This window comes from Artibeus jamaicensis, unplaced genomic scaffold, assembly GCF_021234435.1.
Source record: "Artibeus jamaicensis isolate MK-2021 breed Jamaican fruit bat unplaced genomic scaffold, CSHL_Jam_final contig_787, whole genome shotgun sequence".
NCBI classification, from domain to species: domain Eukaryota; kingdom Metazoa; phylum Chordata; class Mammalia; order Chiroptera; family Phyllostomidae; genus Artibeus; species Artibeus jamaicensis.
Window position 1 is genome coordinate 5,833,739 of NW_026521972.1, and position 24,130 is coordinate 5,857,868.

Here is a 24,130-nt window from a genome sequence, read left to right on the forward strand (position 1 = left end):
CTGGACAGGCTCCTCCTCAGAAGAAAAAAAGTGCCATCCCTGCCTATTTCACTCAGAGTGAAGTTCCGACTGAGGCTGACCAGGTCCTAAATGTCTCCACCTTCCCTCCTTTTTGACTTCACTTGCTCATTACACACTTGCCAGACACTCTAGTAAGAAAAAAATCTATCATCTCCCACTGCTGGAATGTGCTTAAGCAACGAGATGACAAAGGTCTTTGTCTTGGTGATTGGCATATCACAAGCAACTAGACCAGTGCTTGGCATATAACAGGCCCTCAAATTGATGAATAAGCAAAGAGTCAGTGATTACTAAGACAAGCCTCTTTGTGAATTCATTCAACCATCTTCACTGAGTACATAGCATCTGTTGGGCCCTGTGGTAAGCTCCATGAGAGGCAAACACGTGTGTAAGATGTGAGCTCAGGCTGCAAATAAACCTACTCTATAACTGAGGAGAGAAAGTAACACATGAGAAGATACACTGTGGCACAGGCTGTAACAAGTGCTAGAAATGGCTGTCAGATCATCTATTCTCAATGCCATTAAACACTTCAGCTAGTAACTTTTTCATTTAAAATCCCCCCACAACAAATTTTCACACAGTGGACAACCTCTTTACCCAAGTGTAACATTAACAATACACTTACTCTGTTAGCCGTGTGTTGAGTTCCGTGGTGTCACTGACATCAAACCAGCCTATTTCTTGTCGGAGAACAGCATGAAAAAACTCTTTCCTAATTTTCCTAATCTGTCGGCCAGCTGCCAAAGTCCAAAATGAAACTTGTATATAGGCAGCAACGAGAACTCCAGCACCTAATCCTGAGTAATAATATGCATATCTGGAAAATAAATAGAAAGGTTCTTTTATATACTGTCCTTCATTCACCTCTTTCAGGAATAATCTTCAGAATTGGGAATAAATAAATTTACTGAACTGACCACAGATATTGTGTAAAACAGTATAACAAATATACATTAAATTCTTTTCTCTTTTCTTAAGTTATGAGAAGATGATTGCAAATTGATTTACTTGAATTGGGTCAAAGAAACCAGATAAATTTTTGTGGCTAACTGCAAAAAATAGTAATGCTAATGAATCATTTTAAAACTGATACTGCCCTGGCTGGTGTAGCTCAGTGGATTAAGCACGGGCCTGCGAACCAAAGGGTCAAGGTTTGATTCCCAGTCAGGGCACATGCCTGGGTTGCAGGCCAAGTCCCCCAGTGGGGGCCACATGAGAGGCAACCACACATTGATGTTTCTCTCCCACTCTCCTTCCCTTCCCCTCTAAAGATAAATAAATAAAATCTTTAAAAAAATTAAAAAGTTTATTATAAAAAATAAAATAAAACTGATACTGACAATTTATAGACACAATTTGATTCTTCTTTCATAATACTCTAGACTTATACATCTTGTTTGAAAGTTTATACTATTCAACATATTGCAAATATAGGAATAAACAGGTTGAGCATGTTAAATGTTTTAGTTAAGTCTCATATTGTTTATATAAGGAACAAAAAAGCCCTCTTCCTATTTAGCAGAATTTGAAAAAAAAATTTAAGTAGTATGCTAAAATTTTATGAATTCAAACTAATTTGGAGTGAGGATTCAATTAAATTAGAGGAAAGTGAGTATCTTTGTAAATAATAAATTCAGACTTCTGGTCAAGATGGCAGCATAGGCAGACATGGCTTACCTCTTCACACAACCACATCAAATTTACAAGCAAAATATAGAATAAGCAACTCTCAGAACTGTCAGAAATCAAGTTGAATGGAAGTCTGATAACTATGGAATTGTTGTGGTTGGAGGACTGGTAGGAGGGGTGAAGGTGTGGAATGGGCTGGTCCCACACCCATGTATGGTGGATAAAAATTTGGGAGGGATATCTCAGGAGCAAGGAGTCCCAAACCCACAGCAGGTCGCCAAGCCCAGGGTTCCATTGCCAGAAGATTAGCTCCACAACTTCTGGCTGCAAAAACCAGTGGGGACTGAATCATTGGAAAAAAACTTCTGGCGGCCCAAGCAGTTCTTCTTAAAGAACACACACATAGACTCACCTACTCAGACTCACTTCCTCTGAGCTCTAGCACCAAGGCAGCAGCTTGAAAGGCACCGGGGGAAACTAAAATATCTGGCATCGATGTGAGCAGAGGCCATTGTCCCTTTTCCTGACCCTCCCCCAATGGGGCCAGCAAGCTTGTGCCATATCTGAGACTCCATCGGTCTGGCTAACACTGTTTGGCATGCCTTAGAGATCCCCAGAGATTCTACCCCACCCAACTTACAGACCCACACAAGCTGCTTTTCCATAGGAATGACTGGTCTTGGCTCATGCTTCACAACTTCATAAATCCTATCAAACAAGCAACAGCTGGCCTCAGTGAGTCCCAGGCCTGGCACTAGCAGTAGCCAGCCTAGATTCACAACTTGTATTCACCTGGGAATCTCTAAGTCCAGCACAAGTAGCAGCCATCTCTGATTGTTTTATTGTTCAGGTAGGGTGGCCCCAAGCAAAACACAGCTGGGGGCTGACCCTGGCCTGCACCACCTAGGAAACCCAGAGTCTACACACCTAGTGGACAGCTACAGACCACGGCGGAGCGCCACCACCCTGCCCCTGCACAGCTGATCCTCCATGGAGGGTGGAGGTTGGTGGTCAGTGGTCACAGCCAGTCCTTACAGTCGACTGGCCCGGATAAATCCTTACCATTGACCTGCCAAGAGCAACAAAGGCTCAAGTATAAGAGGAGGTGTACTCAGTCCACACAATGGGCACATTTTGAGTACCCAGCTTGGGTGATAGAGGAGGCTGTGCCACTGGACCCTATAGGAACCTGCTACATTAGGCCCCACTACCAAGACAGGAAGTCATAGCAGCTCTACCTAATACATAGAAACAAATACAGAGAGGCTGCCAAAATGAGGAAACAAAGAAACATGGCCCAAATGAAAGAACAGATCAAAACTCCAGAAAAAGAACTGAACAAAATGGAGATAAGCAATCTATCAGATGCAGAATTCAAAACACTGGTTACAAGGATGCTCAAGGACCTTAGTGAGGACCTCAGCAGCATAAAAAAGATCCAGTAGGAAACAAAGAACACCGTAATTGAAATAAAAGAACAATTTACAGAGAAACAATAGCAAAGTGAAGGAAGCTGACAATGAAATCAATGATTTGAGGGGTAAGGAAGAAGAAAACAACCAATCAGAGCAACAAGAAGCAAAAAGAATTTTAAAAAATTAGGAAAGTATAAGCAGTCTCTGGGGCAACTTCAAGAGGTCCAACATTCCCATCACACGGGATGCCAAAAGAAGAAGAGAAGGTGCAAGAAACCGGAAATCTATTTGAAAAAATAATGAAAAAAATTTCCCTAATCTGGTGAAGGAAATAGAAATGCAAGTCCAGGAAGCACAGAGAGTCCCAAGCCAGATAGATGCAAAGCAGCTCACTCCGACACACATCATAATTAAAACACCAAAGATTAAAAATAAAGAGAAAATCTTAGAAGTAGCTTACCAACAGGGTAAAAAAGTTAGTTACCAAAAGGGGCATCCCCATAAGACTATCAGCTGATTTCTCAAAAGAAACTTTACAGGCTAGAAGGGACTGGCAAGATTTAAAGTCATGAAAAGCAGCCAAGATTAGTCTACCCAACAAAGCTATCACATAGAATCAAAGGGCAGATAAAGAGCTTCCCAGAGAAGAAAAACTAAAGGGGTTCATCATCACCAAACCATCATTACATGAAATGTTAAAAGGGGCTTGATGAAGAGGAAGAAGATCAAAACTATGAATAACCAAATGGCAAAAAATACATATCTTTCAGCAATTGAATCTAGAAAACAAAGTAAGCAAAGAAAACAGAGACAGAGTCATGGATACTGAGAATGTTTTGATGGTTGACAGGTGGGAGTGGAGTTTGGGGGAATGGGGGAAGAGGTGAGAGATTAATAAGTACAAACAGGTGGTTACAGAATAGCCATGGGGATGTAAACTACAGTATAGAAAATGGAGTAGCCAAACAATTTATATGCATGACCCATGGACAAGAAAATGGTGGAGGGATTGCCTAAGGGAGTGAGGGGTCCTGGGTGGAGTGGAGCAAAGAAAGAAAATTAGGACAACCACAATAGCATTATCAATCAAATATATTTTTTAAAAAGAAATAATCCAATTAATTGTGAGGCAGGTCACTGCTGAGAATGAGATGGGGAAGAGGTGTTGGAAAAAATAATAGTAATAATAAAATCAGTTTCAGTATTTTCAAACATATTTTTAATATAAATTTTACAAACCTCCTCTATACAGAAGCCTTTCAGGCCTGCCATAACACAGGAATAGTACTCATTTGTATTGGCAGTGTTAATTGATAAGTAAACATACAAACATATGTTACAGGCTTTTGAAATTTCCATTAAGAAGGCTAAAGTAGAAGAGAAATGCCATTAATGATTTTATTAGGTCAGCTGACAAAATTGGAATACAGTGGTAGATTAGATCAGAATACTATACAATGTTAAATTTACTGAAGTTGATAACAGTACTGTGGTTTGAAGAGAACATCCTATTCTTAAGAACCACACTGCAGTATTTGTTAGTAAAGGGCCATGATGGATGCAACTTACTCCAGATGGTGGGGTTGGAGATGGGATACATGGTAACAATAGGTTAAAGAGTATAACAAAAGGTAAAAAGTACATATATATTAGCTAATTACCTAGTCATTTCTTCTTCCAGAATTCTGCCTGGATTTAACATTGACAATGAAAAATTCACTAAATAAAAACAAAACAAAACAAAAATAAGACATTTTTGAAAGTTTGAACTATTAATAGACATTACTAGGTTTTAAAAATCTTTTCTCTTTTCTCTCTTCTTTTCAGATTCAAGTGCACTCTTTTCTCTGTACTCAAGTAAAGAACCCAATGGGTTTAGGTGCAGGACACCTAGGGTCCAGAGGCAGGGAGATACTCCCTCTCCGGGTCCTCTCCCATCCTGTCAGTCAGCCAAGCAGCTTCCTAAGGCGGTAATGAGGATATACATAAAGCAGAGGAGGAAAAAAGGAATTATCCGAATAGAAAACACAGGACTTAAGGGGCACTTTTCTTCTTAGTGGCTCAAAGCACTAGGCTGATACTTGCTTCTGTAGATTTTATTTTAATATCTGTGTGTTTTCCTTTACATGTTTCCTTATGACCTACATAATAGAAAGGAAGAAAAATTAAAGACAGGGAAGGTAATTGAGTTGTTCAGATGCAAGTCAGTGGGTCACTGGCAATTAGTAATCATCCTGAATTCCAGGTCTTGTTTACTAGCAAAACTGTATCAAGTGCTTTTAAAGCAGTATCAATTGGAAGGAAATATAGTTATCTATTAATTTGAACTACTGTATTTTTCAGACCTTATAAGATGCACCCAGGGTTTCGAGAAAAATAGGAAAAAAATTTTAAAGCAAAATTTGTGGTAAAATATTTAATAAATATTATTTCACCAATATAAATGTAAACAGAACTCAACAGCAGCATCGACAATCATTATTCCTCCCAAATTGGGGGTGGGTGGGTGGGGTGCGTCTTATAGTCCGCAAAATATGGTGATTTAATAAAAATGTCAGTGTGCTTTTCCTGGTTCTCACTATAACTAGCATTTACTGAGTATTTATTATATGCCAGGCTCTGTTCTGAACACTTTACAATGCATGTATTCATTCATTTAATTTTCACAACAACCCTATGAGATAGGGCCGTTATAGAAACCCCCGCTTTTACAGATAAGGAAACTGAGGCACAGTGAGATAACGTAACTTACCAGTCACACAGCCAGCAAAAGCCTGAAAGTCTTCACATTGTACTGTTCAGCTCCTAACACTATACTGTACTGATTGATTCATGTGGTAATCACTTACTTTCAGCTTTTTAAAAACACAAAGTGAAAAAATAAGGAAACAGTCCATGTTGACTACATTTACAAAGTAATAGGATAAAATATCACTGAGGTATTGGTGAAAAAACGAACCACAGACGGGTAGGTATTTCCCATTCACTGTGATGCTGGGAGAGAAAGCAGTTTATCTTTCTTCCTTTATCTTATGTAAATAACCCAGAGGTCAAATTTTCCTGTGCTGAGTTCCTTCTCCTCTTCCCAAGGAAGATAAGGTTGAAATTGATTAAAAACTTAAACTACTATGAGGATAAATTGCTAAGCATTTATCCATTGCCAATCCCCCGAGGATTGTGATTTCTACTGATGCTCAAGGGAAAGTGTTTATTAATTTAGCTTTTTATCAGCTATCAGATCCTTGAGGAACCAAGCACTATTTTACTTTCAATTTTTATCAGTTGAGTTCTGTGTGTTCATTTCCTTCCTGAGTTCTTAAATATGCACCTGGATGTGTCAATTTGGAATTGTTTGGAATTAGAGGCAGACAAGCTATCCTAAAGCTGTGGTATTTATAAAAATCATTGTTCAAAACCTTGGGAAACCACAAGGTTTATGTGCACAGGGCTAGTTTTCTCCTTGAACTTAGAAATCAGGTGAAATCTTAATTAAATCAGATTCACTCTCCTCGTATAACTACCTCAGACTTTTAAATTCTCTTAGTGAGGATATTTTTTAAATATATTTTATTGATTATGCCATTACAGTTGTTCTATTCCCCCCTTCATTCCCCTCCACCCTGCACAACCCCCCCCACCATTCCCCTCTTTAGTTTATGACCACATGTCTCAAGTTCTTTAGATTCTATATTTCCCATACTATTCTTGCCCTCCCCCCTGTCCATTTTTTACCTACCATCATGCTACTTATTCTCTGTACCTTCTCCCCCCTTCTCCTCTTCCCACTCCCCTGTTGCTAACCCTCCATGTGATCTTCATTTCTATGTTTCGCTCTTGATCTAGCTGTCCTCTTAGTTTGCTTTTGTTTTAGGTGTAGTTGTTAATAACTGTGAGTTTGCTGTCCTTTCACTGTTCATCTTTTTTTATCTTCTTTTTCTTAGATAAGTTCTTTAACATTTCATATAATGAGGGCTTGGTGATGATGAACTTCTTGAATTTGATCTTATCTGAGAAGCACTACATCTGTCCTTCCATTCTAAATGAAAGCTTTGCTGGATAGATCAGTCTTGGTTGTAGGTCTTTGGATTTCATGACTTGGAATACTTCTTTCCAGCCCCTTCTTGCCTGTAAGGTCTCTTTTGAGAAATCCACTGACAGTCTGATGGGAACTCCTTTGTAGGTGACTGTGCCCTTATCTCTTGCTGCTTTTAGGATTCTCTCCTTCATTTGAATCTTGGCTAATATAATGATGATGTGCCTTGGTGTGTTCCTTCTTGGGTCCAACTTCTTTGGGACTCTGAGCTTCCTGGATTTCCTGGAAGTCTATTTCCTTTGCCAGATTGTGGAAGTTCTCCTTTATTATTTGTTCAAATAAGTGTTCCACTCATGGCTGTTCCTCTTCCCCTTCTGGTACCCCTATAATTCAGATGTTGGAATATTTAAAGATGTCCTGGAGGTTCCTAAGCCTCTCCTCATTTTTTTGAATTCTTGTTTCTTCATTCTTTTCTGTTTGGTCATTTTTTTCTTCCTTCTGGTCTACTCCCTTGATTTGAGTCCCAATTTCCTTTCCATTACTATTGGTTTCCTGCATTTCCCTTCATTTCAATTAGTTTAGCCTTCATATATTCCTCTAATTTGTGACTGAAATCAACCAGTTCTATGAGCATCCTGATCACCAGTGTTTTGAACTGTGCATCTGAAAGTTTGGCTATGTCTTGGTCGCTTAGAGTTATGGGCTCTGGGGCTTTGAGCTGTTCTTCTTGAGCCATAATGTTTTGATCTGTTTGTGCCTGTTATGTATGAGGAGCAGAGCCTCAGGTGTTCACCAGGGCGGGGCCACCCTGGTCGCTGGTTTGTGACGCTGTATGTGGGGGCAGGGTCAGAGAGGGACAAAGAGGTCCCCTCTGCTGCTTCCCACTGCTGGGGTCTGTGAGTTCTGTCTCAACTGCTCGCTCCTTCGCCGGTTTATCTGCACACCAGTGTGTGACCACAGTCAGCCCTCAGTGAGTCCACCACCTACGGCGGCCTGTGCACCTGGGTCACTACAGCACCTGGGTCACTAGCCTGGGTCAGTTCGGTAGATCTTCCCTGCCCGACCCCGCTCTGCTTCTGGCTCTGCCCCTCTTACCAGTTTGGCTAAAGGGTTCGTTGTTGTCAGACTTCCGTATAGTTCAATTTTCTTTGGTTTGGCTGCATTTTTGTTGCTAAAACTTCATTGTTTTTAAACTTGGTTGTGTGAGAAGGTGCCGTGTTTCCACCTATGCCTCCATCTTGGTGGAAGTCGACCTCTTAGTGAGGATATTATATTTCAGATTGATCTTTCCTTCTAGGAAATAGAACGGGTATTCCAAATTTGATCTGCTTCTTTCTAAAAGGCCCAGGCCAAGAATGGCAACCTAGTTTTGGGTTAGTAACCTCGGCAGCTTCAGAACCCCCTGGAAACCAAGAATTTCTGCTGCTTGGGGACAAAAGCGAGACCAATGTGTTGCTGGAACTCTAGACCTGGAATTCCAGATCTGTAAATATGGTCACATCTGTAAATATGGCTGGTGTTCTACATCTAGACCATTCATGGGATTCGAGATCTGGAAAGGGCATAATACTGCTCTTCTCAGATGCTACTTCTGCTCCAGCCTTATCAACAATCTCCAGAGAGTTATCTGGTTTGGGGGATCTTAATGCTATCCACCTGTTAGGATCACTTGGGGAGCCTGAAAAAGCACAGATGCCCAGGCTGCACCCAACACCACTAATCAGAACCTTTGACTGAATCTAGGCATATTTCTAAAAATGCTCCGGCTTCATTCTAATGTGCCAAGATGGAGAACTCCCACCCTCACCTGCCGGAACTCCTTCCGTAGGCATGGGGGGCACCCAAGGCAACGGGGAACCCTTGAAGCTGCCTATTCACTTCAAAGAGCTCCCAGAGAATGCATCACATTTAAAGATTATTAAACAGAATTTTATAGTATTTGTATCATTTCCAAGTTCTCACAGCTAGTTTTCCCCAATATTTATTGGTGATTTACTATGTTCCAGACACTTTACTTAAATCATCTCACTTAATACTTTATGCAAATCATATCATTTAATTCTGTCAGTAACTCTATGATTACCTGTCAAAGATGAGAATGGTAAGAATTATGGAGGTTAAGTGACTTGCCCAAGGTCATACAGCTGGTGGGTGAAGGGCATGAACAATAACGGTATATTTTAAGGATTATTTAAGGAGACATTACACAGGGAGGTTGGACTGTCACTTTTGAGTCTCAAAGTAAATCAATCTCTGTCTTTCTCAATCCTGTCTAAAATTTCTTTTGTCATATAGAAATACTCAACACAAAACAGTAAGGTGGTGTATGTCAGGGGGGCTTAGGCAGCGTGGGCAGTTAAATAAGGTAATAGGGGGCTCAAAATGCCTTTTCCTCTCAATCCTAAGACAAGCAAGGACACACAGTGTTTACCAATTTCCCTGCAGAATATCCTGGATCATTACAGTCACAGACACTTGGCATAAAATATATCAAGTTCTTGATACTCTGCAGAAAAACTGTTTCTTGGGGCTCTGCCCTTACGGCTTTGGATGCAGAATGTATTATACATAGTTTCCGCACAACTGAGTCATTGTGAGGGTACAACCTTGTCACAAAGTGGCCTTGCTCTGTTGACAAGGACGGGTTTTATTCACAATAAATCATTGTCATACCCTCTTGTAATTTAAACCATTTTTTCTTCTAACATCCCTTCTCATTTAGCTGTCCAAGAATCCAACAGTTCTAAAGAGTGGACTCTAAATAAAGACTACCTCTACGAGATGGGCTAGCTCAGCTAAGTACAGCTAAGTCCTCTGTCTTCCCTCAGCTTCTATGACTGCTGCTACGCTCTGCAACTCTAAACATGACAATGATCTCTCTGGATTGAGAGTGAGTATGAAATTTAAAGGTTTCATTTTCTCCAAAGAGGCATAAAAATATTACTTTTATAAACTGCAAAAGAGTAGACATTGTAAATTAATAACATAGAAGGGACTTCACCTTCCAAATCCTCCAAGACAGCCAACAACAAACGTGACTATCAGAGACCAAGGGTCATATCATTTGGAGGCTACAGAAAATAAGTTGGCAACTCTGGTGAGTTTAGTACTCCAGCAATCATAGGTCTGTAAGTGACTTGCTTGTGACATTTCCCCAGAGAGACCTTGAGTTTGGACCTGGGCACAGCACATGACACCTGTCTGCCACATCCAGCTTCAAAGCCATTCAGTTGCGTAATTAGAAACAAGTAAAAAACAAGCAAACTGTTCCAAATAAGAAAGTTGTAGAATTATTCTGGTATTCTAAAACCAAGACTAGTAAAATTGGCACAAATGCTAATTTATCTGTGATAAGTGATTTTTTTTAAGTTTAGTTGTGATAAAATATACATCACATAAAATTTACCATCTTAACCATCGGTAAGTGTGCAGTTCAGTAGTGTTAATATTCCTATTGTTGTACAATCAATCTCCAGAGTTTTTTCGTGTTTCAAAACTGAAACTCTATGTGTTAAACAACAGCTCCCCATTTCCTCCTCCCCCACAGTGCCCAATAACCCACCACTATGGTTCCACTTTCTGTCTCTATGAATTTGACTACTCTGTGGACCTCATATAAGTAGAGTTGTACAGTATGTGTCTTTCTGTACCTGGCTTATTTCACTTAGCATCATGTCCTCAAGGTTCATTCATGATGTAGCAGGTGTCAGGATTCCCTTCCTCTTTAAGGCTGAATATTATTCCATTGTATGATACGTAATATGTCGTTTATCCATTCATCTGTTAATCTGATGTTTTTAAATCCTGAATTGAAATCAGTTTTTGATTGATGCATCTGAATATAGGCATCAACCTGCTTTATACATATAAATCAATGCATAATAGACCTATAGAGTTTCTAAAAAGTAGAAAGGAAACAAATAGAAAATTCCTACCCCTCATTTGCTTGAAGACTTTTAAAACTATCCTATGTTACTCCAATTTTACCTTTATAGTATTTATGTTAAAATTTTGGTCACTGGTTGAACATAAGTCATCCATTTAACTTTCCCAAGCACACTTGTTTTTAAATAGAAAGCAAAATTATTTACATGGGCAATCTAATATATTTATATGGTCATGATGCGCATGGTTTGAATGGCACGAGACCTGATTTGATTCTGTCCTAAAGCTCACCAGCTATGTAACTTTGGACAAGTTATGGATCATCTCTAAGCCTCCGTTTCCTCATAGGTCACAGAGGATGGTATTACCTATTGTGCAGGATGATTCTTATGAGGGTTAAGCAAAATAGGACCTGGCAGATACGAATACAATAAAAGATTAGTTTTAAGGGTTCTTCTCAGAGACAACGGGATTTGAGAATAAATAAATAAACTAGTATTGTAGGAGCCTTTCTTTTAATTTGAAGCATGCTTTAACTTTCTAAAAGGCACAAATGTTTATCAATATTTATGTAAGTAGGTCCATTTATATAGGTCAAGCAATCAAATTTTCTTAAGTAATTACACTTAAGTCCTACAGTGCTAACCAAATACGTGAGGCTCAGTCGGTGAACACTGAGAACTCTTACTGAGTGTTATCTAAATGACAGGGTGCACTTTTTCTCAGGTATCTTTGCTAGGACAGCTACCTTTCCTTTATTGGTATTTTTCCTTATATTCCACTGTCTGTTAACCAATAAAGCTCCATTCGGCCTTCTCCAGTCTGGTGCCCACAAGGTCTCTTGGGAGGAACTAAGTCTCAGGCTTGGTTCAAAGCATGGAACTCTTCCTTTCTAATTAGAGTTGGGCTAATGTGAAAATAACTATGTCCACTGGAACCTCACTCCAGTGCTGTTGGTACAGCCCCTCTTTAGGTAACATTAGCTTATAGGACTCCTCTGGCTTCAGTAATTAGAGTCGTTTCGGTGTGTTTCAAACCACATCATTCTCGTGTTAAATCTGCTCCCTCTTTAGTGAAGTGGTCTATCAAGTTCCAGTGGTTGATGCAAAGATTAGACACAGAAAATGGCTATAATTTTAACAAAAAGGGAGGGGGAGAGAACCGAGAAAGGCAGAAACAGCTCCATAAACTGAGCACAGCTAACAAGTACAGCCATGCTCTCTGGCATATCCTAACATTCACCAGCAATCACTAATGGGATGGATGCTGTGCAGATATGCTCTGCTACTGTCCTCAAATACAGTGACTTCCCTTCTTCATTTAGAGGCAAAGCTTTCTGTATCTTTCCTTATTCTTTCAAACGGCATGCAACTATTTCTTGAAATCTAAATGTTTGCAGAATTTTCTGAGCTTTTGCAATTTCTGTGATATCTAAAGTCACCTAGATGTCTAAATTGTTAAACGAGTACATGGCAAATAGCAACATCAATTTCCAATCCTTCACCTAGTTAAAGGAGTACTATGTGTTAAAAAAAAAAAAAAAGGAGAGAAATGCTTACCTGGGAAGGAGAAGTTTCCTGCAGTATTAACAAATTTGTCTGTCATTTCTCCAAAGACTATCATCATGAGTGGCAGGCCTGACCCATGAGCTATGGCCATCACTGTGCCCAAGGACATAAATAATTTATCCTGCCAGTCAGAGTATCGAAACTGGAAAAAAAGAAAATAATACTTATCTTACCTTATGGGACAGAATTTCTCTCTTCCACAGTTACATGTTCTTTGGATTTTTATTTAAGGTCAGTACATTTGTAGTAGTTGCAAACAAATGTAATGAGGAAAAAGGAGACTTTCAATCCAAATCAGTGACAGATTAATTTTACGATTCTATTTATTTTGTGTTCTGTGAAGAAATCAATCTGACTCTGTTTAATCAATATCTTATTTGGTTGAATGATTGCAGTATAAGCAGAAAGAATAAAGGTTTAGTTCTACTTCCAGAACTCCTGAGGTAGTGAATTAAGAAGAGCTAAGAGTACACACATACACACCACATCCTTTAAAATGTCATTCAGAATATTTCAGGGGGCGAATTACAAATAGGGGGGAAGTAGACCCTCTGAGTTTTGAGGGTAAGATCCCTTTAAGAGGTTTAAGTTAGCTATCGATGGACAGCCCAGTAGTGAAAAGCAGCAAACACTATGGAGTGCCCATCTGTGTACTTTAGAAAAGTCTTGCTCATAGAGATGATGCTCATTACAGGATCATGAAGGATAAGGGGGGTTAGCTGAAGAAGAACTGGGAATGCAGAGGAAATAGGCGATGTTTAGATTTAGAACCGCAAGGTGACTAGAAAGTGCATGAAGCGCTCAGGTAGCCAGCTCTATGGGGTGGGATTCCTGAAGATCCCACTCTCTTTACACAAAGAGTGGGAGACTCCATGAGAGAGAAGAAGAAAGGCCATGGGCTACGCCAAGGATCTTGGTCTTAGTACTATTCATGGACAATGTACTTCGTACTATCACTTAGAAAAGTGATACCTGTTGTCCCAGTAGAGTGCACAACAGCCAAGTACTAAGCAGCTGATCAGTGCCGTAATGTTCCAAAGACTTTTTCCTCATTGTCTATGTAGTCCTCTCTAGTTTGTCACTTTTTTCCCTTGTTTTTGATCAATCATTCTATGGCTCTCTCTTTGTGCTTTTTTCTTCTTTTGCCTTTCAGACTACATTTTCACTGTCTTATCTTTCCATTTCTATACCTTCCCTTCTGTCCCTTGCATCTGTCCCCTTTTTTAATTCTTTTTCCTCTACCCATTTTCCTCACATCACCCAGCCCCTTTTGGGGACAAGCAACAGTCACTGGGAGAACAGTTGGTGAGTTGGACTTCACAGAATGAGGTCCTTGAGAGAGCTAACACTGAGTCAGACACACATGGCGGGGGGGGGGGGGGGGGGGGGTGGGGGACATGAGCAAGCTGTTTTCAGAGAGTTCCAGAAATTCAGTAAGAGAAGGCAAACCAATTCCATCATCTAACACACAGGGCAACTGAGAGTGCCAACAAAGGGTCAGAGGCCAGGTGGAACTTGGAACAAAACAAGGGGAGGAGGTAAAGTCAAGAGTAAATGGAGAAAAGTTCCTAAAATAGCCACAAAAGGGACCCGTGTCCCCAAGGTTCGATTCAGTGGCTGTTGGGAAAGGAGGATGGAGCACTTGGGGCCACTGGCTACAATTACAAACAAGGCTGAGGTCACCCCATAATGTTCTCCTTTTTGAACATTTACATGAAATTGAAGAATGTTTTAAATGCTTTTCAAATTACTGCATAAAAATTTTTGTCTTCAAGCTTAAATTTGAAAATACATTAAGTTTCATAGCAACATCTTAAGTAAACCTAGATTTGGTCCTGAATCTTTTTCAGGACGAAAATTATTATCTATTCAGAGTCTGAAAGAGATTACATCTAAACTTAATTTAAATTTTAACTTTTAAATTCAGAAGAAATTTTCCACGTTCCTACTTTGTATAGGGTATTTTATTTTCTGTAGGAGGCAAACCTGTGGGTTAAAGCCAGATCTACTTTTACAATTCATTCTCTAAACCACTAAATTGAAAGGGAAAAAACACTGTTCCCAAAACATCATGAGGATGAGGGAGAAGAGAATGAATAGGGGCTCGGCGGCGCTGGGAGAAATCTGCAAGGCTGCTCCAGACCTGGGTGTCTCGGTGCCTTTTTGCCCACTTCTTTATTAAGCCAGAGGCTTCCGCTGACATGGGCTTCATGTCCACTTCTTTGCCATCAGATCATGGCTCACATAGTTTGAAACACACATTTATCAAAAGTGGGCAAACATTGTCTTGGGCCACCTGAGACACTACGATTGAAACACCCACGTTAGCTTGTGTTGTGGAGCCGAAAGTCACTGCGCCTTCTGTCACCCAGAATCTAAATGCCTGTTACTCTATGTTACATCTTGGATGCCAAATGTGAACACAGATTTCTTAATTATTTTAAAATTTCTATAGTTAACGATCACGCTACATGAAAGCTTATTTCAAGCTACATTTGTGGGGGTTTGTGAAACAAACAGATTTTTTTTTTTCTGAATTGGGTTCATTGGGTGCTACAAACACAAGTCCAATTTTCTTTTTAAAAATATTTTATTTTTTAAAGATTATTTATTTATTTTTACAGAGAGGGGAAGGGAGGGAGAAAGAGAGGGAGAGAAATGTCAATGTGTGGTTGCCTCTCACATGGCCTCCACTAGGGACCAGGCCTGCAATCCAGGCATGTGCCCTGACTGGGAATCGAACCTGTGACCCTTTGGTTAGCAACCTGTGCTCAATCCACTGAGCTACACCAGCCACAAGTCTAGTTTTCAGTGACGCTGTGAACCAGGTAGCAGTGCTCTGTTTCACAGCCAGCCTCTTTCCACCTGTTCTATCACCCAACTCGGGAACGTGAGCCATGGCTCCAATGAGCCAGCCGAAGCCAGCGCGGGTGCAGCAGGAAAACCTGTTCTCACCTGCGGACAGTCGTGAAGTACTGGCTCTATCACTGCCGATTAAAGACACCAAATTTGAATGAAGGAAAGAACTATCGCATTTTATTTCACAGCTTACCAATGTTAATGGTCCAGTCAAATTCACATTCTTCATTTTTTTTCTGTCTTGGCTGTTGAAAAAAATATAGAACTGTTTGAATTTAAAACTGTTACCAAATGTTTTCCAGTCAATTGAATATAAATTTAAGTAGTTATCCTATTCAGCTATTATAATGTTTCCAATATTAAACAGTGAAGTCCATAAACTGTCAAAATTACCCAGTTGAGCAAATACTTCAAAGCAATCACTTAGTAACGAAGGTAACTGTCCAAGGTGCTACAGGAATGTCTGGGTAAACAAGAAACAGTCACCTGCCTCGCAGACAGCCGGCACCCAGAAGGAAGGTGAACAAGTCAGCAAAGTCTGCCAACTCAGTCCCAGTGGCCGCCCTTTCCCACCCACGGTTTTGCTTACGCCGTTTCAGTTACTCACAGTCAACTGTGCACTGAAAACATTAAATGGAAAATTCCAGAAATAAGCAATTCATACGTTTTAAATTGGGTGCCATTCTGAGTATTGTGCTGTCCTGCTGCATCCCGCCCTAGATGTGAATCACCCCGTGTATCTGTGCTGTATGGGGTCCGGCACAAATAACGCCCCCACCTTGTGACATAAAAATCTTCTATTACAAAGTCACAGGCGTGTAATTCCGTAACATAACAATATCACACTCAACCACACCCTATGACATTTTAGATGATACGTTCAAATTGCTCCTGCGAGACATTCACGTGCCCTCCCGACCTCACTGAGTGGCATTACTCCTGCCAGACCCTGTATACATCACCCACCCTTCAGTCACTCAGTAGCCATCTCAGTATCAAATCGACTGTCATGGTATCACAGTACTTGTGCGTGAGTAACTCCTCATTTTACTTAATAATAGCTCCAATGTGCAAGAGTAGTGATGTTGGCAATTTGGACATGCCAGAGAGGAGCCATAAAGTGCTTCCTTTAAGTGAAAAGGTGGAAGTTTTTGACTGAAGTGGGTGTTTTATCACCTCACATCATCATGAGAAGAGAAAAGGTGAATACGGTACAATAAGATATTTTGACAGAAAGAGAGATATCATTTATACAGTGGGGGTAAAAGTAGATTTACAGTCTTAAGTACTTATATTATTCTTATATTATTATTTATTATTTTATTATTTATTCTTATATTATTATTGATTATTTTATTATTTTCTTATATTATTGATTATTTTATTATTTTCCATACAAACAACTGTAAACCTACTTTCATCCCACCCTGTATAACTTTTACTCAAGTATATGGTTATAATTGTTCTATTTGATTATTAGTTATTATTGTTATTCTCTTACAGTACTTAATTTATAAATTACGCTTTATCATAGATATGTATGTTTAAGAAAAACATTACATATATAAGGTTTAGCATTATCTGAGGTTTCAGGCCTCTGCTGGCAGGTCATGGAACACATTCCCTGTGGATAAAGGGGCACTGCTGTAAGTTTTTCTTTGACTAAAAAAATAAACCTAAGAATAGTAAAGGTCACTCTTCTGAAGGGTTGTGGGGAGTGGTATCAGGAAATCTTGTTTGCTGTGTATGCAAAATACATCTAGAATTCGACCAGTGCTCTCCACTTCCATCGCTATCCCATGAGCCCAGGAGAATGCTTGCCTAGTCTCTCTACTTCCACTTATGCCCACCTTAGTCTGTCCTCACCTCAATAACCAGAGCGATCATTTAAAAACTGAAGACACATTCTGCTGCTCCTCTGCTCAAAAGCCTACAATGGCTCTCATGTTTCTCAAGTGTAAAATCCAAAATCCTACACTGGCCTCTAAGGCCGTACACAGTCTGTTTCCTCATTCCCTCTCTGACCACATTTCCCACTTGCACCTCTGTTTCCGCTGCCCCAGCTGCCCTGGCCTCTGCTGTTCTGTGCACACACCGTGCAGTCTCCTATTGCAGGGTCTTCGCATTCTCAGATGCCCATTGCCAGGAATGCACCCACACTGCTCTCTCCTCTCACTTCTTTCAAATCTATGTTCAAATACTGCTTTCTAAATAACACCTGCCTTGACCACCCTATTTAAAATTGCAAACTCCTTCCTCACTGCACCCTGGTTTTCTTAGCCTTGATTAATGTCTGTCCATAGCATTCAGTATCTTCTAGCACTTGCTGTAGTAGACTAATCCAACATGTGTATTATCAACACCTGCCTACCATACAAACATGTAGATTCCATGAGGACAGAGATTTTTTAAACCTAAAATGCATTTATTTACCTTAAATTTCCAAGTAAGTAATAAAATTAACCCATAAAACTTGATACCAAATTATTTAGGACATTTTCTAAAGTCAAAGGACAGGCATCTGCCACTAAATATATTTAAAAGAATGTGCCACAGGCAACGGCAGCATGAGTGGAATGAGCATAGAACTAAGTTTCAATGTGCCCCACATAACCAAGGTGAGCTCACTGTCCTCTGATTGTACACGCTTTGGTCTGCTTTTCATAAAAATTAGCCTCATTATATTTAATTTTATAATCCTTCAGTCTCGCTGTATTCCTAACTTTCTCCATGTCTCTTCTGACCTGCTGTCCTCTTTCCAACACAAGGTTGGAGCTCCACCTCTGAGGACTTCTCAAGGTCTGGAGTGTCACTGCATTTTGTTGTGGTCGTGCAGGGGTAGCTCCTCTGTGCACTCATCAAATGCTCAGCCAGGGCAATGCACAAATAGCCTTCCATGTGAAAATGCCATCTATTTATAGAGTCACAGTCAACCCCAGACTAAATTGCCAGCTGATGAATACCACGTCTTCCTGGTAGAAATACCACCATCTATCTGTTTCCAATTCTAGGTGGCAAGTTAAATTTTCTCTGAATGAGTGGCAAGGTATCCAGAAGTGACCGAGCAATATTACTGTAAGGAGTTAACAGACTAGAATAATGCTTCAGTTTAAACACAAGATAGGCGTGTTTCAGTTGGCTAATCAGGCTCCTTGCAGCTTGAAGACACACTGCAGAACTTGATAAATTCGTCCCTCTGGGTCATTACTCCATGACACAGGTCAGTTAGTTCGGGATGGCCTGGTGTGAACTCAGAGGCCGTACCAGCCCCGTGAACTATTTGAGGCTAAAGGCGAAAATGATTCCCACAGCAAAAGAGGAAACGAAAACAACACACTATCGACTGGTCGCTTCTGCTCCTACTAAGGCCTGTGAAGTGCACTTACTAAGGTCCCAGGGGAACCAAAGAGCCTTGGCGGGAGAAAGACGCTTAAGCAAAGGAAGCGTTGAGCGTTCCCCCTTGTATTGGAACAAAAACTGATTTGGAAGCGTAGGTTACGGAAGAATGAGGCTGCCCAAGGCCCCCCTCCCCACCTCCCGACCCCAGCCAGGAAATACGGAACCGCCTCGGGCTGGGAGGAGGGGGAGGGGTAAGACTAGGAGGAAGAGGAACAAGGAGGGGGAGAAGGGAGATTTTGCTTCACTGCCCTTGTTCTAAAAGCACAACCATCAGCAGCAGTTGTCTATAAGCATGAAAAATAAGATGATGTTTTTGAAAGTTGTTTGTAAAAGTTTAGAGTTATATAATACAAGGAAGATTATACACTGTTGATATTCACCCAACGACCCTGCACAAAGGGAAGCGGACGCTTTTTTAAAGACAGCCTCTTCTTCCCGAGCCTGTTGCAAAAGGAGCCCAAGTGACATTCCTTGAGAGAGGTCAGAACCTCAGACAAGACCCTCCAAAGCACCTCCAAAACAAAGGCCAAAGGCATCAAACAGATTTTCTCAACTTCTTCCCAAGGCCGAATTTAGCCCCGCTGATTCGCGCGTAACAGAAAAGCCGTGGCTGCTGGTGAAGTACCTGCTGCCGCTCAGTTCAAAGTCACCTTCTGCTCTCCAGGGGCGCCGGACTGTTCCGTTCCTCCCGGCCTCAGGATCCATCACAGCCTGGGGAGAAAGCACAGCTTCAGGTCCAAGTGCACCCGCCCCAGCTCCAGGAGGACAACCAGCCTCCTTGCAGCGCCCGCCCGACGGATCCTAGTCGGACACAGGAGTCGCGGGGCCCGCGGGCCGCCAGGTGGAGGTCCCGCCGTCTTGGACCCACGCCCACCGTCCAGGGGTTCCCGGGGCGCCGGGGCCTCCCTCACCTCGGACCTCGTGCGTCTCTGGCCCAGCTGCCGGGCGCTCGGGCGCTGCGACCAGGTGCCTGGACTTTGCTCCAGCAACTTCGCCCCCGCCCCCAGCGCGTAGGGACCCAGCGACGCCTTCCCGCTGTCGCGGGGCTAGGGCCCCGGCCCGCAGGCGCAGCTCCCGCCGCCCGCCGCGCTGGCTCCACGGGCCAGGCGCGGGCGAGGGGCCCAGCGCGCCCCCTCGCTGCCGGGGGCGCCCGTGCGGCCACCGCCCACCCGGGCGGGCCGCCAGACACCGCCCAGCGCGCGCCAGCTGTGGCCGGCAATCAGTCTGGTGCCGCAGGGTGCTCGGGGAGCCGCGCCTGTCAGCCACCAGAACCCCCCAAAGTGACTCACTCTCGGCGCTCAGTTTTCTGTCAAACCCAAGCGGGACACTTCCAAGAGGCTCGACAACCGTAGGGGACCAAGGACCCAGAGAGAGCACTAGACTCTCTTCCCATCTCTACATCCCCAGGTCTGGTCCTGCGGGCACTGAACGCAACCGCGGGGCTCACTCTGAAGCACCACGTTGAGCTCGTTGGAGAAGAGGAACTTTGTTGGTGCCCTCTCAATACTTAGAACTTCAGAATTGGAAGGGACTTTAGAGATACTCTGATTCAAAACACGCATTTTCTTTTCTTCTTCTTTTTTTTTTTTTTCCAGGAAGAAACTGATGCCCAGAGGTTAAGTCCTGCCTGAGGCTGCATCAGCCAGACCAGGGGGCCAGTCTCCAGTGCCCCCCACCCCCATTGCTTTCCTGCTCTGATCTTGGACTTTTCCCTGTATTCTAGGTGTCTCTACACCTAGAGCCCACTTGAGTCCCCTGTATGGTTTTCTTGTCTCTTCTGATTAATTTCTCTGCCCTCCGCCAAAAAAAAGGGTCTAAAATATGGAGCAATAAGTTATCGAGGCTTTGAAGCCAGTGGGATTCAAACTCAGACCTTCACATCTTAGTGACTATATTAATAAGTTAATAAGTGACCTTGGACACTCTGCTCACTTTCAAAGGCCTCAGTTTCCTCATATGTATTAGGTTACTGTGAGGAATAAATGAATTAAGAAGTTTAAAACAAACCCCTCAAAAACGAGAACTGTGCCCAAAACATAGTAGGTGCTCAACAAATATGGCTTTCCATCCTCATCAGGTAACAGGATTGCTTGCAGGTCCTTGCTCCTGCTGTGTCTGACTAACACAGAAGTCACCCGAAGGCTTTCCTGTGTTTCCAGAGAACCGTAAAACAGAGTGTGGTGTAAGAACAGGTGTTGTGGGGCAGACTCTGGCACAGATCTCACCTCTGCCATTCGCTAGCTGTCTGGCTTTGGGCAGTTTATTTAATTCTTGGTTGAGTCTCTGAAAAACAGGGGTGTTGTTAGGATTAGATGCAATGTGTGTAAAGTGCCCCAGCACATAGGAGGCACCTAATAAATGGTAACTAGAATGATAGTTAAAAGATCAGAAAAGGCTGATGAGGAAAGACTGGAATAGGAGCCAGCAACTCTGCCACTCTCTCAAATGTTCCACGTTTCTCCGTCCACGCTGCCTGTTAACCTTGAGCTAGGCAGAACTTGACCTCAAGAATAGGAGTATGCTGGCAATTAATTGAAACTATAGCCTGTTCTGGAACCATGCGATAGAAATGAATTTACTTAAGTATTTTTCCTCAAAGTGTTTTTCTCCTTACCTGGTCCACCAGAGCCATGAGGTTTCTCTTCTTTGATCACCCAGAATTCCTCCTCTTCAGGCGCTGAACAGGTGGTCAGATCACTAGGGACTAAAGATACTCCAGGAATGAAGCAAATTGCAATTGTTTAGTTTGAAAGAAGGCTTGGTGGTGACTGGAGGACATGATCAAACTCAGGGCCTTTGAGGAGATGACAGCCTCTACAGTTTCTATAAAAGAAGTCCTGGGGGGTAGAAAGGCAGATACTTGAGGAAGTCGGAAGCACCTGAGCCAAAACAAAAGCAAACAAAAAGCACCCAGACATAGGACATGCTTGCCTGCCTGTCTGTCTAAGTCAATTCACGGAGATGTCCCTCAAAGAAGTGCTTGTGCATTCTGCGTGTGAGGGCAGAGGAAGACAGTCTGGTCAGGTGGAGGGAGAGGAGCCATGCCTACATACATGCTTGTGTTTGTGTTTCCCGTGTTAGAGACAAATCCAAAGGCTCTTTTTATATCCATTTGAAAACAATGTAATAAGTCTACATGGTGCATCCCACTGGGCTGTTCCTTCATTCAAACACAATATTCAAGCCCCACTGGAATTCCTGATGGCATTTGGGCTGTGAGAAAGCTTAGCACTCTCTTTGTGTTGGGATACAGAGTTACTTCTTTGTTCTCACTGGCATAGAGTAAATGCCCTTCCACTACTGTGTCATCTTACTTTTTCTATTTCTTCCATCAGTGCTATCTTTCCTCTATAATCTTAACTTTTGCCTTTTTTGCCTCAATGGAATATTTTTTATGATTTAGGTTTCCTCTCTCTTAGCTTATTAAGTATATATTCTTTTACTATCTGTGTAATTGTTTATTCCTTTCTAGAGATCATGACATGTGCCTTTGACTAATCATTGTTACTTTTTTCTCTTCTAGGGCAATGCAAGGATTTTAAAACCCTCAAACATCATTTATCCACCTGACTTAAATATTATTCTTGACATGCACAGTGCTCTAATTTTCTCTATTTATGGCTGTTATAATACTATTATCACTTTATAGAGTTGATATTCCTTTAGAGTTATCTCTGTATTTATCATTTTCTTGCCATTTATTTTTTCCTACATGTCAGAGCCACTACCTTGGCTCATTTTGCTTTCACAGGAAAAACACTCTTTCATGTTTCCTTTGGTTGATGATGAATTTTCTCCATTTTTTTCCAAAAATTTATTTCGTCTTAATTTTTAAGAATTATTTGGAGATTTGTCTCACTGGACATCAAGCCTTTTTATTATGAAACTACAGTAATTGACGTGTTTTGGATAGGGATAAACAAAATTAAATATTAAAGTGGAACAGCATAGAAATCTTGTAAGGCACAGAGCTGAATTCTACTGCAGGCAATGTTCTCAGCCACCACTTTAAACAGGGCAGGAAGCAGGGACAGAGGAGATGGTTCAGATGTGTCAGATGGTTGAACACATCCATCCCCAATCCATGGATCTTACCCCCTTTATCTGTTCTTCACTTGATGTGCTCTCTTCCTCCATAACCCACCTTGTAAATATCTGTACCCCCCTTGCCCTCTCTTTATCAGGCTTACTTGGTAAAAACACAACCCTGGCTAATTTAAAATGTTCAGCTCCTGCAAGCCTCCACCGTGTAGCGGAGCTAAACCAGGTAGCTAAAGAAAAACACGAACACCTCTGACTGGTCTCACCATGAAATTAAATGGCCCTTGACTATATATTGGGTTGGCCAAAAAGTTCATTTTTTTTCCCAATAAGATGGCTCTACTAGTGCTTAGTTGTCTTTAACTTCATTTGAAACAAGTTTGTTAGATCGTATTGTGACACCTGTCATACCAGCGTCCATTTAAAAACACTTATCAAAATTGGTGAATATTTGTGGAGCCATTTTAATATTGAAGATGGAAGAAAATATGCAACATTTTCAGCATATTATGCATTTTTATTTCCATAAAGGTAAAAATGCAACTAAAACACATTTTTTTTTGTGAAACACACAAGAAAAGATTTGTGCAGTGTATGGAGACGATGCTGTGACTGATTGAACATGTCAAAAGTGGTCTGAGAGATTTCTGACTGGACAATGCTCCATGGTCAGGTGGACCAGCTGAAATTGATAGCCATCAAATTGAGACATTAACTGAGAACAATCAACGTCCTACCATGATGGACTTAGCCAACATGCTCAAAATATATAAATCAATAAAGTAATTGGTGAAAATGAAAAATATGTCAGTTTTCCCTGAAGACAGTTTACTGGACTTGGTTCTGTCTCCATTTGAGCTTTACCTTGATGCTGATATGCTCTGTGGTTTTTTCCCCATTATACTGTGTTTGTGGCTAACGAGTCTCCAACTTTTTACCTCTGAACATAGATGGTTAGATGCTATCTTCTACTACTATATTTGTGCATGGCCACACCTACATTCTGTTTCCAAATTTCCTCTACAAATGCTTTTCAATCTAAATCTTCCATCTCCTCAGAATTTCTAAATCTTGAATTCTCTTGTCTTTATTTCTTTCAAATCATGTAATCTCTTAAGCTTTTCTCCCAAAACTATTTTTCAAATGCTTCTCACTGCTTGAAAAACAAAACAAAAATCCCTCTCTACCTTTGAAGAGGACCTCTTTTCCCCTAAACAAATCATAGATGTAAATTTCATATATATTTGTATTCACCTTTATAAAATTCGTCTATGTAA

The 24,130-nt window shown here is 41.3% G+C and overlaps 1 protein-coding gene across 3 annotated transcripts in view; it reads right to left on the reverse strand.

Annotated features, from left to right (window-relative positions):
- Nucleotides 1-20,215, reverse strand: part of ABCB4 (ATP binding cassette subfamily B member 4) — a 78,081-nt gene extending 57,866 nt beyond the window's left edge. The window contains exons 1-6 of one of the 3 annotated variants that reach the window (XM_053672790.1): nt 20,102-20,215; nt 19,438-19,523; nt 15,607-15,658; nt 12,546-12,696; nt 4,730-4,787; nt 650-841 (exon numbers count right to left, since the gene is read on the reverse strand). In XM_053672790.1, the coding sequence (XP_053528765.1) occupies nt 650-841; nt 4,730-4,787; nt 12,546-12,696; nt 15,607-15,658; nt 19,438-19,517 (533 nt within the window). In that variant the 5' untranslated portion in view covers nt 19,518-19,523; nt 20,102-20,215. Of the gene's footprint in view, nt 1-649; nt 842-4,729; nt 4,788-12,545; nt 12,697-15,606; nt 15,659-19,437; nt 19,524-19,723; nt 19,928-20,101 lie in introns of those variants that run through there. The other 2 variants (XM_037129256.2, XM_053672791.1) reach the window with 2 other exon arrangements.
- Between the last annotated feature and the right edge of the window lie 3,915 nt (nt 20,216-24,130).